Source organism: Sarcophilus harrisii, chromosome 4, assembly GCF_902635505.1.
Source record: "Sarcophilus harrisii chromosome 4, mSarHar1.11, whole genome shotgun sequence".
Taxonomy (NCBI): Eukaryota; Metazoa; Chordata; class Mammalia; order Dasyuromorphia; family Dasyuridae; genus Sarcophilus; species Sarcophilus harrisii.
In genome coordinates, this window is record NC_045429.1 from 158154076 (window position 1) to 158171014 (window position 16939).

Genomic DNA, 16939 nt, shown 5'->3' on the forward strand with positions numbered 1-16939 from the left:
TTGGAGTCAAAGTTTAACTCATATATGCATATACATATACACACGCATGTACATTTTTTTTTTCTTTGCAGACTATAGCCTCCTTGAGAGCAGGGCATTTTTCATCACTGCCTTTTTATACTAGTGTATAATATATTGCCTGGCACATAGTAACCAGTCCTTACTTGTAAAACATTTTAAATGCTAAAGCTAAAGATCTTTAACTTTCTCGTTCTTTCCATAGTCTTGTGAAAAAACACAGAATTGTACCTTTGAAAGACAATTTAAAAAGTACCCTGGAGCCTTTAGGGGAGAAGAAGGAGAAAAAAGGAATTGGCTTTGCAATTTTGGAATTTAAAAACCCATCCAGATTTCTCTTGACTTTTAAAAAATTGTTTACACTGAAATTTTATTTATTTTGTTTTGTTTTGAAAGACACATTTCCAAAAAAAAAAAAAAAAGTCTCTGATCAGCTGAAAATACTTCTGGAGTAATTTTGAAATGAGAACTATTAGAGCCTTCTCCTCAGCAAGACCATTAAGCATCCCTATTACTGTTGAAGTGATCCCAATAACTGCAACGTGTGAATTCCTTTCTCAAGAATTTGATAATAATTGGCCATTGCTTATAATTTGACCAAGTGAAGTAATTAGGTCCAGTGAAAATACTGTTTTTCCTAATATCCTAATTTTCCTTTTTTTCTTCAGCAAAAATTGGAGCTCCATCTCTCAAGATGATACAAAGCAACAAATCAATACAGTTGATACTCCAAGCTCCAAATTCACCATATAAAAATAAAGAAGGAAGAAACATATCAATACAACATTACTATGAGCTAGTATACCGAATGTCTGTAGCTAATAATTCCCAAGACAAGGTAAATTGAATGTATGTGTAAGCTTTGACCTTTCCCCTCAGGTAAAGAAACATAAAGCATTCAAATGACTTCCTTCTCTTTTCCCAATTTAACATTATCAAGATTACCAAGAAAAAGGTCTAATCTAGTACATAACACAGCAATAAATATTTCTTTGTGAATTTCTTCATTTTTTTCATATTTGTATGATATGGGGAAGGGAGTAAGTTTTGATTTGAATTAGATAATTTCTAAATTCCTCTTAGCTCTAAATCTTATCATCCTAAATTAACCAAATTCCAAAGACTGATAAATTTCAGAGCAAATTCCCTGGATATTTGATAGAGATATAATTGTATTTACTTTTGTAATAATTCCCCCTCCCTGGGCCATTTATACATAAAAGCCAAGGACAATTTCCTCCTCTCAACATTGAGAGTTTGGCAGGGAAAGACATTTTGCCTAGAATTTTTCCATGACTTCATCTAATTATTTCCTTTTTTTCCCGTGTTTTTTTAAAATCTTATATGATTGTGAATTTCATGTGTCTGTTCTGTTTGTTAGAATCATAGTAAAAACATGTCTTTATGAAATCCAATTTACTGTCTATTTTATCATTCTTGCATGAAGAAGCAAAAAGTTTATGAAGGCCCCAGTCACGAAGTTGAAATGGATATGATATTTGGTTCCACCAACTGTTTAGTTGCAGAAATATATTTGCCTGATATAAACCGAAGCAGTGAGAGCACTGAAATCTGTATCTTCACGACTCAGAGAAAGGGTATGCACATTTGAGAAGATTGTGAGAATTGGGGTTCTAAGTACAAGGTTTCATATTTCTTGAAAATTAAATATTCAAGTTTTTTTTTTTAATTTTACATATTGTTCATGAACAAAGCTTTATTTGGGGTACTGATGCCAGGGGGAAATGTTTTGGAATTGAAAAGGGAGATGAAAAGCAGGTCCTCTTGTGAACCATTCTTAATAACTTAAATCCTGTATCTAAAATTATATGTATACAAGATTATATATATATATATATATATATATATATATATATATAAAATAGTAGATTTTTGTGACTGCTAAGAAGACCCTTTCAGGAAGTTAAAATTAGTGTTAAAGACCAAAAAATAATAGGAATTTAATAAATAAAGAGTAAATTATGAATAATTTTGATTGATGGATGGAAGAATGAATAAACAAAACACTGGAGATTACTCTGAGGCCATCCACTTAGAATTTTTATTATTGAAAAAGAAAGATATGGTAATAGAGTTACTTATAGACTAAGGACTATACTTGAAAATACTCTCTTCCCTATTACATGATGTTTCTTTTAAATAAATAGAAATTTGGCCTCTGAACTACTATGCTCAAAGAGCAGAAATAGGAACAATTTTCTTTGAATCTTCTGTGTAAAGGCACCAAAATATGGATTTTAGAGAACTAATAAACATTTCTTTTTTTTCCAAAGACTACAGAATATGATCCTCTCGGAAATGCCAACAGCTACATAAATTGATGGAATCGGTATTCCTAAAAAATTGTCTCAGATTTACAAGATGGTAGATTATCAAAAGCCTGAAGGAAATAATCACAAAATGGAAAAATATAACTTGTCTGTCCTTATATATGTTTCTTTAATTGCTAAAAATAGGAATGAAAATATAAAGAGTTGTTTGTCATTATTCTGAAAATCTTGTCTTCAAAATGTGTAATGGTTTTCAAAAAGAATGAAAGGAGTTATTTGTTAAAATTATAGCAGCTCTTTTGTGGTAATGAAGAACTGGAATGAAACTATATATATAATTTATGGATATTATTGTGTTATAGAAGTGACAAGCAGACTTCAGAAAACGTGGAAAGAATCTATCCATGAATTGATGCAAAATGAACTTGCATAACTAGACTATAGTGGTGATGATATATGACAATGATGATGATAATTATGATGATGATGATGATGTCCTAGTACATATAACTCAAGTGCTTTGAGGAGCATCAGTCCTTATTACCAGTCCTAGATACCTCCTTGATGATTTAGGATTACTCTGGAAGTTGTCCTTTAGTCACAGTTCTTAATGGTTTTTCCCAGTTACATGCACTGAATTTCCATAATGTCATTGGAGCTCTTGTATACTTCCCAAGTTACACCTTTCTAATGCTTGTACTCATATCCAAATACATAATAATACAGACTTAACATACAAACAAAATATTACAAAGTTCCTATAAATTCTACCAGCTTTTGTGCTTATTAAAGTCTACCTAAATCCAAAGAAAATTTAAAAAGACATAAAAATAAAGTAATAATTAAAAATAAACTGGAACCAAAAGATTTTTCTGATGAGTATATAAGATCATCCAATTGTAAGTCTGGACTCATTCTAAATGCTGATGCTTGTTGCTTTCTTATTGTTTTGTCCTCTGTTCTCAAAGAGGACCATGACATCAGGGAGGTGACGCCATGACATGCAAGTGAACTGGATTTAAGTGAGGGAGGGCTGTGCAAGGTCATCTCCCTCATTTTCTCCTCCAGAGACAGACAGAAGGACAGAGAGAGACAGAGACAGAGAGATAGACAGAACCAGACAGAGATAGAAGCAGAGAGAGATAGAGAGAGAGGCAGAAAAGAAGATAGACAGAGACAGACAGAGAGAGACAGACAGGCAGACAGAAAGAACACAGAGAGATCAGGATGACTGAGGTGGCCTTGGTGCAGGAAAGACTGTTGATCTAAGTTAAGGTCTTCAGTGGCTTTTAGTTTGACTGAGGTTGCACCATTCAATGATTAAGCCTTTGCTTGGCATTGAGGCAAAAGAATCACCTCTTTCATATAGTCAAAAAATATGCTTAAAAAAATCAAAGAAGCTTAAATGATCCCCCAAAATGTGAGATTCCTAAAAGAGAATAAGCATAGGAGTTTGATTAAAATCAACCCCTGACACTTTCATCAGTTGTTGCCCTTACTCAGAAAGAACAGAGTTAAAAGTATGTGAGCTAAAACTGGAGTGGGGACAAACGAATTTCATAATGATTCAATAAAATTTTCTCAACAATTTGGAAGGATATTACAAGCTGGTGATCTGTGTTAGAGGAGGAGAATCTGTTCCTATAGTTCTGCTGCATTAGTCACGATTGTGATTTAGATGTGAAGAAACCTGAGATCACTTAACCCTTCCCATCATTTTGCAGAAATTGAAAGATTAAGAGGTTTGTCCAAGCGATAAAAATAAATAGTTAGGATTTGAACGCAAAACAAGTTTCCAAATACAGTTCCTTGTCCACTGTTTTACATGGTCTCATTCACTCAATAAAGTTTTTAAAAGAATCTATTGGGCACAGTAGATAAAACACTGTACCTAAAGTCAGGTTCAAATCCAGCCTCGGACACTTAATACTGACTAGCTGTATGATCCTGGGCAAGTTATTTAATCCCAATTGCCTCAGGAAAGAAATAATACATATATATATATATATATATATATATATATATATTTATAAACATAACTTAGTACCTAGTATAGGCTTATAGATTATGATGATAAATGAGAATAATCACATTATTATTATCAGAGTATATGCTGGGTTAGCTCTTTTCCTTTTCTTAGAAAGAATAAGAATATAAGCCAATTCATGAAATTAAATATTATAAAACCATTAAGTTTCAGTGCATAGTGTTTTAAGAGATAGTGGAGTAGCTTACTTTCAAATGGAGGTGTAGTTTTCTGCAAAACGGGCTCAAGTTTGTGATGAATGTGGAAAGGAACACTTTATTAGCTAAGTGAGGTCACTTTTTGTTTTCTCACCTTTAAAAGAGAAATTACATTTTTCTCCTTATCACCACAGGGTTGATAGGAAGATATTTTGCAAATCTTAAGGCATTTATAAGTGAATTATTATACTCCAGATCAGCTGGAGTATAATACAGCAGATTAGTAACTATAGATAAAATAAACATATTAACAGGACATATGAAATGGGGTATTCAAATATGGGGCTAACTAAAAGCAGGAGATTGTTATCTTTTACCTTCCTAAAGATTCAGTTATAAAAGGTGAAGGAAATTGTAAAAGAAAATGGCTTATATCTGATTTATAGAAATAAGGAATTCAAAGTGAAAAAGAAATTACCTAGGTAAACAGTAGTTTGATCATCTTATATTGTGATATAGAAGAGAAGTGATATATAAAATACACTTTAAAATTTCAGTGAGAGGAAAGGTAGGACCTCTTTGTCTAAGATTCTAAAAACAAAAGTTTATTGGAGCAGGAGGAAGGAAGGAGAAAAGAGTTAAAAAGCTTATAAGAATTAAACTCCTTTGATAAAGTCAAAATTTATTCCACTGAGGAAAAAAAAGAACTGTCCAAAATAACAACAAAATTAGATGTTTAAAGGACATATTCATGAGATGGAATAAAGGATAGATAATTGAAGATAACTTACATTTTTTAATTTTTTAAAGTTTAAAAAGTGTTTTTCTCACAACTGTGAGATAGAACATATACTATTTTATTTTCCCATTTTACATATGAGGAAATATGCTCAGAGAAATTCTCCAGATTCAAATCCTTAAAGTACAGCGATCTTTCGGTGACATCATGCTTCTTCTACTACTTCATTTTAAAAGAGTAAGGTCAAGAAGATTAATATCCCTTAAGAGCTGGAAATTTTAGTAATAAAAAACATAAAGCTAACAAGATGAAATTTAGTAGAAATAAATGTAAAGTTCTATGCTTATAATTTTAAAAGAAAAGACTTATTTCTGATGGCTCATCTGGGACCGAGAGGAAGAGGACAGCTTTATTTAGAACTAAAGAGACCCAGACATGAGAATTACATTCTCTGATTGTCACAAGACATTCCAAGTAGAAATAATATAAGCCAAAAAGTTGTACTGAGAGGCAGTTGCCTAAGATTTGGCCTCTTTCGTGTAAACCCAGAGTGTAAGAATCTGGACAAAGGGTTGGTTTTGAAAGCTTGACATGAAAAACAGATTAGATTTGTTTTGATTAATTCTAGAGTAGAATCAGGAGCAATCAGCAGATGTGACAAGACAGTCAGTAAATTTCAGTTCAATATAAGAACATATTTCCTAACAAACACATTTTTACCAAAAATGGAATGAATTGTCTCATAAAGCATGCATTCCTGCATCATTGTAGGTATTTTAAGTAAGGAATGGATGAGTACTTCTCAGGATATTAATGACAAGAATCATAATTTAAGACTTATAACCTGGATCTCCTTACAATAGTAAGATTTTATGATTCTGTTCAAAAGGAACAAGATATAGCAATACAATGATACAAGATAATTTTGAAGAACTTACTATGAAAAATGCTATTTACCTTCAGAGAAAGAACTAATGGAGTCTGAATGCAAATCAAAATATCCTTTAAAAAAAAAAAACCTTACTTTTTTTTTTTTGCTATTTTGTTTTGTTTTTTTTTATTTTGTTTTCTTTTCTCACTTGTCTCATATCTAAATATGTTTTGTATGCCTGTACATGTATAATCTATATCAAATTGTTTGCCTTCTCAATGAGGGGGTATAAAGATAAGGAGGAAAATAATTTGAAATTCAAAATTTTTAAAAATGAATGTTACAAATTGTTTTTACATGTAATTGGAAAAATATATCAAAAGGGAGCTCATTATTTCTTATAGCACAATAGTGTTTCATAGAAATCATATATCACGAATTTATAATCATTTCCCATTGATCAATTGTTGGACTTAGAAGTAAGTAAACTTGGGTCAAAGTTCACCTCTAACACTGTGGGGTAATTCTTTCCACCTCAGTTTCCTCATCCATAAAATAAGAGCACTGAATTAAATTGCCTCTATACCCATTGAAAGAGGCAGCAAAGTTAATTCAGTGCATAGAGCACTGGCCATGTAATCAAGAAGACTTGAGTTCAAAACTGATTTCAGATATTTACTAGCTCTATGACTTGAGCAAGTTACTTAATGTCTGTTTGCCTTAATCTACTGGAAATGGAATGGACAAACCACTAAAGTATCTTTGACAAGAAAACTCTAAGCACAATATTGGAATGCTATGATCCACGTGGTCTCAAAGAGTCAGACACCACAGAATGATGGAACAACAAGGTACTTTCAGACTCCAAATACAGAGTTTTTCAAATTATTTTTATTTATTTTGTTAAATATTTCCCAATTACATGTAAAAATATTTTTAACAGTAATTTTTCAAAATTCTGAGTTCCAATTTCTCTGCCTCTCTCCTGATTTTTCCTTCTCCCTGGAAAAGCAAGCAATTTGATTTTGATTATATATGTTAGCAGATCAGGTGAAACATATTTCCATGTTAACCAAGCATCTAAAGAAAATATAAAGTAAAATAAAAATAAACTAACAAGAAGTGTACTTTAATCTGCATAAAGAGTTTATCAATTCTCTCTCTGAAGATGGAAAGCATTTTTTCATCATGGATCCTTTGGAAATGTCTTAGGTTCATTGTCCTGATCAGAGCGGCTAAGTCTTTCACCGTTGATCCTTCTTACAATATTGCTATTACTGTATACAATGTTCTCCTGATTCCACTTAATTTACTTTGTATAAGTTCATATAAACCTTTCATATTTTTGTGAAACCATCTGGCTCATTATTTCTTACAGCACAATAGTGTTTCATAGAAATCATACACCACAAATTTTCTATCATATCCATTGATGATTCTCCCTTAGATTTGCAATTCTTTGCCATTGCAAAGAGAACTGCTAAAATATTTTTGTAAAATAGGTTCTTTCCCTTTTCTTTGACCTCTTTGGAAATATAGACCTAGTAGTGCACTCCTGATTGTTTTCCAGAATGATTGGACTAGTTCATATCTCCACCAACAGTGTATTAGTGTGCCAATCTTTTCACATTAACTCCAGTATTTGCCATTTCTTATAATATTTACTGTATAATGGACTGAGAAAAGTACATTTAATTTTCTTTTTTTCTTTGAGATTTTTCTGTCCTAATACATAGTCAATTTTTATGAAGGTATCATGTATAGCTGAGAAAAAAAGGTTATCTTCCTTTCTATTCTCATCCAGTTTTCTCCAGAAGTATATCATATCGAACTGTTCTAAGAATCTATTCATCTCCTTGACTTCTTTCTTTGTTCTATGATTAGATTTATCTAGTATGGATACGGGAAAGTTGAAGTCTACCACTAATAGTTTTTCTAATTACTTCATTTAACTACTTGATGCATATTATGTTTTTTGTCTGTAGATCTTTTTTTTTTTAATTTTAGCAAAATACAATTTCATTGCTTATCTCTTTTAATTTGGCCTATTTTGGGTTTTGCTTTATCTGAGATCATGATTGCTATCCCTGCCTTTTTTACTTCAGCTGAAGCATAATACATTTCCTCAAACTCATATTTTAACGCTGTAGTGTCTCTGTGTTTCAATTGTGTTTCTTATAAACATGTTTTTGGATTCTGGTTTGTAACTCATTCTGCATTTTATAAGTGAGTTCATCCCATTCACATTCATAGTTATAATTACTCATTGTGCATTTTCTTTCATCCTATTTTCTTCTTTTTTATTCTTCCTTTTCTTTTTTCTTCCTGTCCATTCTATAAATTCTATTTTACTTCTGACTTCTTTATTTGTCCTCTCTTTTATTACTCCCATGTCTTTCTCTTATCCCCTTCCCCTCTTTGTTGTCAGGTAAGATGGATTTTATATTTTCTCTTATATAAAGATAATTTCTCCCTTATTTACTCTTTCTTCCCTTTTTTCCCCAGTTCTTCCCTCTTCTTATATATCAATTTTTTATGATCTCAACATAACTGACTCATCCCCCATAGCTTTTCAATGTAGAATTCTTCTAACTGCCCTAACAATGATAAAATCCTTAGAAGATATATGTATCATTTTCCCATATAGATATACATTTGACTTTATGATTTCTCTTTCCTATTTATCTTTTTTATGCTTTTCTTGAGTCTTGTATTTGAAAATCAGGTTTTCTACTCAGCTTTGGCCTTTAAATCAAGAATCCTTGAAAATCCTTTATTTCATTAATTATTCATCCTTTGAAAGCTTATACTCAGTTTAGCTGAGAAGGTTATTTTTGGTTGTAAGCCCAACTTATATTCCAAGACAACTTTTTTATTGTAGTAACTACTAAATTTTGTGGCTCCGTAGTATTTAGATGGTTTCTTTCTGGCTGCTTGAAGTTTTATTTTTTTTTTCCTTTTTTCCTTCAGAGTATTGGAATTTAGTTATAATATTCTTGGAAGTTCTTAAATTGGGATCTCTTTCAGGAGGTGATCAGTGCATTCATTTAAGTTCTGCTTTACTCCCTGATTGTAAGATATGGAGGCAGTTTTACTTTATAATTTTTTGAAATATGATGTCTAGTGTTTAACATATATTGGATTGCTTTCTGTCTAGGGGAGCGAGTGAGGGGAAAGGAGGGAGAAAAATTTGGAACATAAGGTTTTGCAAGGGTGAATCTGAAAAATTAACTTGCCATAAGGTTTGATAATAAAATCTATATTTAACAAAGAAATATTACAGATCTTTATTTTTCAGTATCCAATAATTTCTAATTAGTACCTCTATTTATTTTCCAGGAAGTCTTTTCTAATTCAATATTTCCATCTTCTATTTTTCTTATTCTTTGAACTTTGATCATTTCTAGATGTCTCACAGACTCAATAATTTTCACTCATCCAATTCTGACTTTTGAGTAAAGTGAACTTTCATACCTATTTTTAAAAGAAGCTATTTAAAAAGAATTTGTAGGTCTTTTTTCCATTTAGCTAACTCATGTTTTTAGATTATACTTTCTCAGTATTTCTTTGCCTCTTTTACCAAGCTGTTAATTGTCTTTTCATAATTTTCATCTTTTGTTTTACCAAGTCTTTTTTTTTTTTATCATTCTTATTTGATTTAGGAAAAAAAATAATTTTCAGACATTTGCTTTGGTAATGTTTGATTACATTATTCTTTAAGGATTTGATTATAATTAGCATTGACTACTTTTTGACTAAGTTTGTGTCTTGATCTTTCCATTAACATAGTAATTTTTATGGTGGTTTTTTCTGTATTTACTATTTTCCACCCTATTTCTATTTGGCATCTTTATGTTAATGTTTACATGGGTTTGGAAGTTCTAAATCAAACTTGGTCTCATGCTGTTGTTTTAGAGATAGCTCTGGGCTTTTGTTTTTGGTGCTTCAATGATTTGGATAGAGGAAAAATCTTCGGAATTTCGTGCTTTCTTAATTCTACATCTAGTTCTCACTAAGAATGGACTAACTTCAGATTGAACTGTATTTTCCTCAGAGACCCTCTTCCTTGATTCTTGGACCTTCCAGAAATGATATTGCTCTTTAGGGCTGCTTCTCTTTTAATGAATGTTTTCATTTTCCACCCTTTGAACTTGACCTAGAATTGAATATACGCAATGGAATTGTAATGCACTTTGGTTCTATGTTAAGGTGTCTACATAGTTGAACTCTGTCTAGTTTGTTTTCTGACATAATTCTGGGCTTTTGAGTCTCTATTGTTTTCCCACCATGGATGTTTTACTATGGAGGACACAAATCTTCTCCATTCACTGATTTCTCCTTCTGATCCTTAATTTGTCTTGGGCTCATCAAGAATGTCTCAACCCTTTGACAGTTTATTGACTCTATCATTTCAAATTCTATATGAGACATTATCTTGAAAATTGTTTGAAAACAAATGCTTGAGAACTTAGCTGAATATTTCTGCTCAATCTTGACTACCTCTTTCATGTTTTGCTTCCTCATCTGTAAAATGAACAATATAATTACTCAAAAGGTTTTGAAAGGCTCAGTGTAAACCACTGAAAACTTTAAAATACTATATAATGTCGAATTGATAAATATTTTAGCTCTTGATTATAGAAACAGATAGGATTGTCAGATTTCAAGGTTTTCACTATATCACAGCTTCTATCTAAGCATCAGTCCCATTGGCTCTACCATTTTTCCCACCAGATTTTGGAGTTCTTCAGGAAGCATCCTAGGCAATCTTAAATAAGTATCCAGATTTCCACATCTCTTTTAGCTTTTAAAAACTCTATGAAAGAAACTGAAATGAACAGTAGTTCATGATCTATCCTGAGAAAAATTGCCAAAGAGTTAGAATAACAAACACTGTATGAACATTAGCAAACAACACTTTTTTCATGTTCAGAATGTTCCTCAGTTCTATGTAGGTAAGGATTATTTCATGACTGAAAAATGATGCAAAACTTCAAAAGATATCTAAAGAGATCCATTGAAGGAACTCATGATCTGGTAAACCAGTAAAAACTTAAAATGCTAATAGAGATGCAGGATATGTAAGCATATCAGGAAGACTACAAGCAATGTCAGGAAAAACTAGGAAATGTATGTAGACTTTAGGCTTTTGCATCTTGTAATCAGGAAAGAATAAGCTAAACAAAGCAGGCTTCTTGACAAGGAGCCACAGAAGAGGAAGATGGATACAGCAAGGAACTCATCGCACCAATTATGAGTATGAGAACCTATACTGATCCTCAAACTAGTCCTTTGAGTCACTGCTCTAGGACTTTTATAACAGAAAAGAAACAATGAACTTCTAGTCTTCCAATTTTCTTGTGTCAAAGAGAAAGCAATTGGGAGTAGGCAATAACAAGAGTCTATAATTGGTTTTAATTGGCTTAAACTTGTCCTCTTAGGTCCTTGAGTGTCTTCAGTCCAGTTGAGGGACCTATTTAAAGAAAGCAAATGGTATTGATGAAAGCAAATTCAAGGATTTCATGAAAGAGACAACTATAAGTTTTAGTCCTCCTAAAACATGCATGTAACTTCCATATTAGGATCACAGTCAAATTGGGGAAAGTGAAGAAGGTGAAGACAATAAGTGCTAATGGTTCAAGGAACCTGTCAGGAAACGATACAGACATGACAGTTCTGTGAAAAATCAACATTGTTAAGGTGTAAAGTGATGACATGAGCACTAGCTTGATTTGTTTGGGATCTCACTAAAACTATAACTGTAAAGTCACAAAGAGACGCCTTGTACCAAGAGCCAAGAAAGGGAAGAGGATGTCTTTGACTCACCATGCACCACATATAAATTTTTCTGATCCCTTCATTTCTTTAAATAAAACACTCTCAATTGGGATGGGTCATAGAACCTTTCCAAATTAACTAATAGAGACATCCTCAGGTATCAAAGAAACATTTATTTAGTCCCAGCAGGAGGGCAACAGACCCAGGGGAGTATCCAGGCAAGCCATGTCTTGACCTACATCGGAATAGAACTAGGTTAACTGGTAAACCTCAAGCCTTGTTTCCTCTGGATAGACCTTAAAGAAAGAAATGTAACCATCCTTGACCAATGTACCAATGTCATTGATTTCTGTAGGGTACAATCACTTCCTGTCTTCCTAAGGGTCTGACCTCTAAGAGACATGTGACTTCCTGCAACCCAGTCAAGACTTGATCTTCTGGCTCGGAAATGGGAATCAGTGATTAGTCTGAAACGTGAAGAAACTTCATCAATCAGTCCCATTCACTTTGAGTCTTGTGAGTCCGATACCTGGTTAAATCAGATCAGCTTGCAGCTTCTGGAAAACCTCAACATTGTCTGAAGGCAGACTGAACTAAAGATATATATAGAAAAAAGCAAAGGTCTCGAATGATTGACAGCTTTGGGTAAAGAAATATAACAGATATTCAAAGCCCTAGGGCATCTAAAGGACAGATTGTCTCCAGGAAGCCTCAAAGGTGAGGTGACTCTGGTCCTCATCCATCAAGCCTCTAAAAGAAATTTAATCAGCTGATTCTTAAAAAAGAAGCTGTGAAAAATGGGAGAAAGGAAATGAAAGCTTTCCCAAGAGAGTTTGAACATGAAACACATAATAACTTAGGAAATGGAAAAGCATTGTAACTCAGTCAAAGACAGAGGTCGACAACTGGGAAAGAAAGCAACTCCCAGAAAAAAGAATATGCTGAACATAGAAAGAAATTATCTCTAAAAAAGAATTTGTGAAATGGAAAAAATTCCATAGAACAAGACAATCATTTAAATCTAATTGGACAATAAAGAAGGAATAAAAGTAAATGAAAAAATAAACACAAAGTTCACAATTGGTTACAAATGAACATTATAAGACAAGAATTCGTGGGTACAAACTCCCTAACTACTGAAAAAGTTGAAAAACTGCAAGAAACCATTATTGGGGAAACTGCAACCACCTGGCAAACTAGATCTCGAGAGAAACTCTGATAGGGATTATTGGACGTCCTGAAACATGATGAAAATACAAGAGTCCTATCACTTAAGTCTTTTTCCAATGAGGAATCATCAAAGATACTGCCCATATGCCATAAAGAAAAGGTAAAATGACCATTGAAAATTCTGAAGGCAAATACCTCTGACAAAGGAAATAGAAACCAAGGAATATAGTGTTTAATTTAGAACTATGACCAAGGAACTATTTACAAGCAGCCAAAAAGAAAGATTCAGATATGAAAGCCCATAAGGATTACTAAGGCCTAGCAGCTTCCACTTTAAAGGATCAAAGGCCTGGAACGATAGTGAAAGGTGAAGATGTAACTGCAGCCCAAAAAAGGTACCCTAAAAAAATTTAAAGGCATTTCTTACAGAGAGAAGATGGACATTCAATGGAAACTAAGTAAATTCCATGTATTTTGATGAAAAGGACAGATAACAAAAAATTGACCTCAAATATAGACGTGAGAAAATAAAAAGTAAATAAAGAAACAAAGAAAAAAGAAAAAAGAAAAACCCTGAGTAATTTATTCATGTTATGAATATACATGGAGAATACATGATATAATCTGATTTATCTCTATAAAAGAAACAGAGGAAGGGATTTTAAATGAAAAAAACGGGAAGTGAGAAAATGAGGAAATTATGTTCAGGAAGAAACAAGAAAGCATTATAATTGAGGAAAAAAGGGAGGATGATGAAATAATTGGTGACTCTATCTCATCAGATTTGCCCAAGAAAGAATATCAACTATAATTAGTTTACCGAAACAACTCTATCGTTACAAAAGTGGGAAGTTTGGGAAAGGGAAAAGGGAAGAGGTAGGTTAAATAGAAAAAAAGAAAAACTAATAGGGGAAAGATATAACGAAACTGAGAGGGTCTCGAAGGAAGACTGTTAGGATAGTGAACTCATAGAAATACTGGGAGGAGGAAAGGAAAAAGAGCAGAAGTATAATTTAGGATTCAAAAGATGGCAGCAATACAAATTAGTATTTTAAACTGTAAATGTGACATGGGTTGAACTCTCCCATAAAACATAAGTTGATAGCAGGTAAGGAAAGCAGAACCTAGCAATATGTTGTTTCAATGAAATGCATTTAACAGGGTGATCAAGTAAGATAAAGCTGCAAGTAGAAATCTGTTATCTTCAAGTGAAGTAAAAGCTAGAGAGTAGCCAATTCATCTCAAGATCAACAGACAGCAAGATTCGATTTGATTAAAAGGATATGAAGGGAAACTGGTACCTATGCTAAAGGTACCATAGATAATGAAGCAATACTCAAGATTAAACATATACCACTAAATGTGAGCATCTAAATTCCTAAAGGGAGAAGTAAGAGAGTGCAAAAAAATAGCTAGCAAACCATAATAGTGGAAGAGCTCTATGTTGCTCTCTGAGAACTAAGATCAATCAAACCACAAAAAATAGAAAGAGTTAAAAGGTAAAGAATCATAGAAACATAAAAGGAAAAAGAAAAAAAAAAAAAGAAAAAAAAAAAAGAAAAAAAACCTTGGAAGTATTTTTATGAATATCTGGAGAATAAGAAATTGATTTTTACTTTATAAAAAAACAATGGAAAGGGATTTTAAAAAAAGAAAGGGGGGAGAAGGGAGAAAAATGAGGGGAAAAGGTCAGGAAGAACAAAGAAAGCATTATAATTGAGGGAAAAAGGGGGGTGATGAATATTGTGTGACTTTACTCATCGATTTCCCAAAGAAAGAAATGCTTATTTGGTTTCACCAAGCAACCTATCTTCACAAAATGGGAAGTTTGGGGGGAAGGGGAAAAGGGAAGACGTAGGTTAAATAGAAAAAAAAAGAAGAAATAGTAGGGGGGAAGTATAAAATAGGGAGAGGGTCTCGAAAGGGGGAAGACTGCTTGAGGCAAGTAGTGCTCATAAGTAAAATACTGGGGAGGAGGGAAAGGAGAAAAAGAAAGAGAAAAGTATAATTTGAGAAAAGATCAGGAAATACAAAAATTAGTATTTTTTAATGTTGAATGGGTTGAACTCCCCAAAAACATAAGTTGATAGAGGCTGAAAAAACCAGAATCCTACAATAAAGTTGTTTGCAAGAAAGCATTTAAAGAGGGTGATGCAAGAAAGATAAAAGACTGGAGTAGAACTGTTTTTCATGAAGTAAAAAGCAGAGGTAGCCTATTCATCCGATCAAGCAAAAGCAAAAATTGATTTGATTAAAAGAGATAATGAAGGAAACTATACCTTGCTAAAGGGTACCATAGATAATGAAGCAATATCAAGATTAAACATATATTCACTAAGTGGTGTAGCATCTAAATTCCTAAAGGAGAAGTTAAGAGAGTTGCAAAAAGAAATAGCTAGCAAAACCATAATAGTGGAAGAGCTCTACCTTGCTCTCTCAGAACTAGATCAATCAAACCACAAAATAAATAGGAAAGAAGTTAAAGAGGTAAACAGAATACTAGAAAAACTAGATATGATAGATCTTTGGAGAAAACTGAATGGAGACAGAAAGGAGTACACTTTCTTCTCAGCAGTTCATGGAACCTATACAAAAATTGACCATATATTAGGACATAAAGACCTCAAAATCAAATGCAGAAAGGCAGAAATAGTAAATGGATTTTTTCAGATCATGATGCAAGTGAAAATTAAATTCAATAAAAGGCCAGGGAAAAATAGACCAAAAAGAAATTGGAAACTAAGTAATCTTATCTTAAAGAATGAATGGGTAAAACAGCAAATCATAGATACAATATTTTCATCCAAGAGAATGAAATAATGAGACAATGTACTAAAATTTGTGGGATGCAGTCAAAGAGTTAATAAGGGGAAATTTTATATCCCTAGAGGCTTACTTGCCCAAAATAGAGAAAGAAAAAAATCAATTTTAAAATTGGCTTGGCAACTTAGAAAAAGCTAGAAAAAGAACAAATTAAAACCCCCAATCAAATACCAAACTTGAAATTCTAAAAATTTGAGAGATCAATAAAATTGGAACTACAAAAATTATTGAATTAATAAATGAAACTAAGAGTTGGTCTTATGAAAAAAACAAAATAGATAAGCCTTTCATTAATTTGATTAGAAAAGAAAAGAGGAAAATCAAATTGTTAGTTTCAAAAATGAAAAGGAGAACTATCCACCAATGAAGAGAGAACTAGAGCAATAATCAGGAGTTACTTGTGAAATGGAGGAATACCTACAAAAAATTAAATTGCCCAGATTAACAAAAAAGGAAGTAAATTACTTAAATAGTTCTATTTTAGAAAAAGAAATAGAACAAGCTATTAATCAACTCCCTAAGAAAAAATCCCCAAGACTAGATGGATTTTCATGTGAATTCTACCAAACATTTAAAGAAAAATTAACTCCAATACTATAGAAACTATTTGAAAATATAGGACGAAGGACTCCTACCAAATTCCTTTTATGACACAGACATGGTACTGATACCTAAACCAGGTAGGATGAAAACAGAGAAAGAAAATTATAGACCAATCTCCCTAACGAATATTGATGCAAAAATCTTAAACAAAATATTAGGAAAGAGATTACAGATAATCATCCCCAGGATAACACACCACGGCCAAGTAGGATTTATACCAGGAATGCAGGGCTGATTCAGTATTAGGAAAACTATTAGCATAATTGACTGTATCAATAACCAAATTAACAAAAACCATATGATCATCTCAATACATGCAGAAAAAGCATTTGATAAAATCCAACACCCATTCCTATAAAAACATTAGAGAGTATAGGAATAAATGGACTTTTCCTTAAAATAGTCAGTAGCATCTATTTAAAATCATCAGTAAACATCATATGCAATGGGAATAAACTGGAA

General features: G+C 32.4%; 1 protein-coding gene across 1 annotated transcript in view; it reads left to right on the forward strand.

Annotated features, from left to right (window-relative positions):
- The first annotated feature begins 647 nt into the window (after positions 1-647).
- Positions 648-16939, forward strand: part of LOC100928138 (interleukin-22 receptor subunit alpha-2) — a 46089-nt gene continuing 29797 nt past the window's right edge. Inside the window, exons 1-2 of the mRNA XM_031964207.1 lie at positions 648-856; positions 1466-1616. Coding sequence (XP_031820067.1) covers positions 713-856; positions 1466-1616 — 295 coding nt within the window. The 5' untranslated portion in view covers positions 648-712. The remainder of the gene's footprint in view (positions 857-1465; positions 1617-16939) is intronic.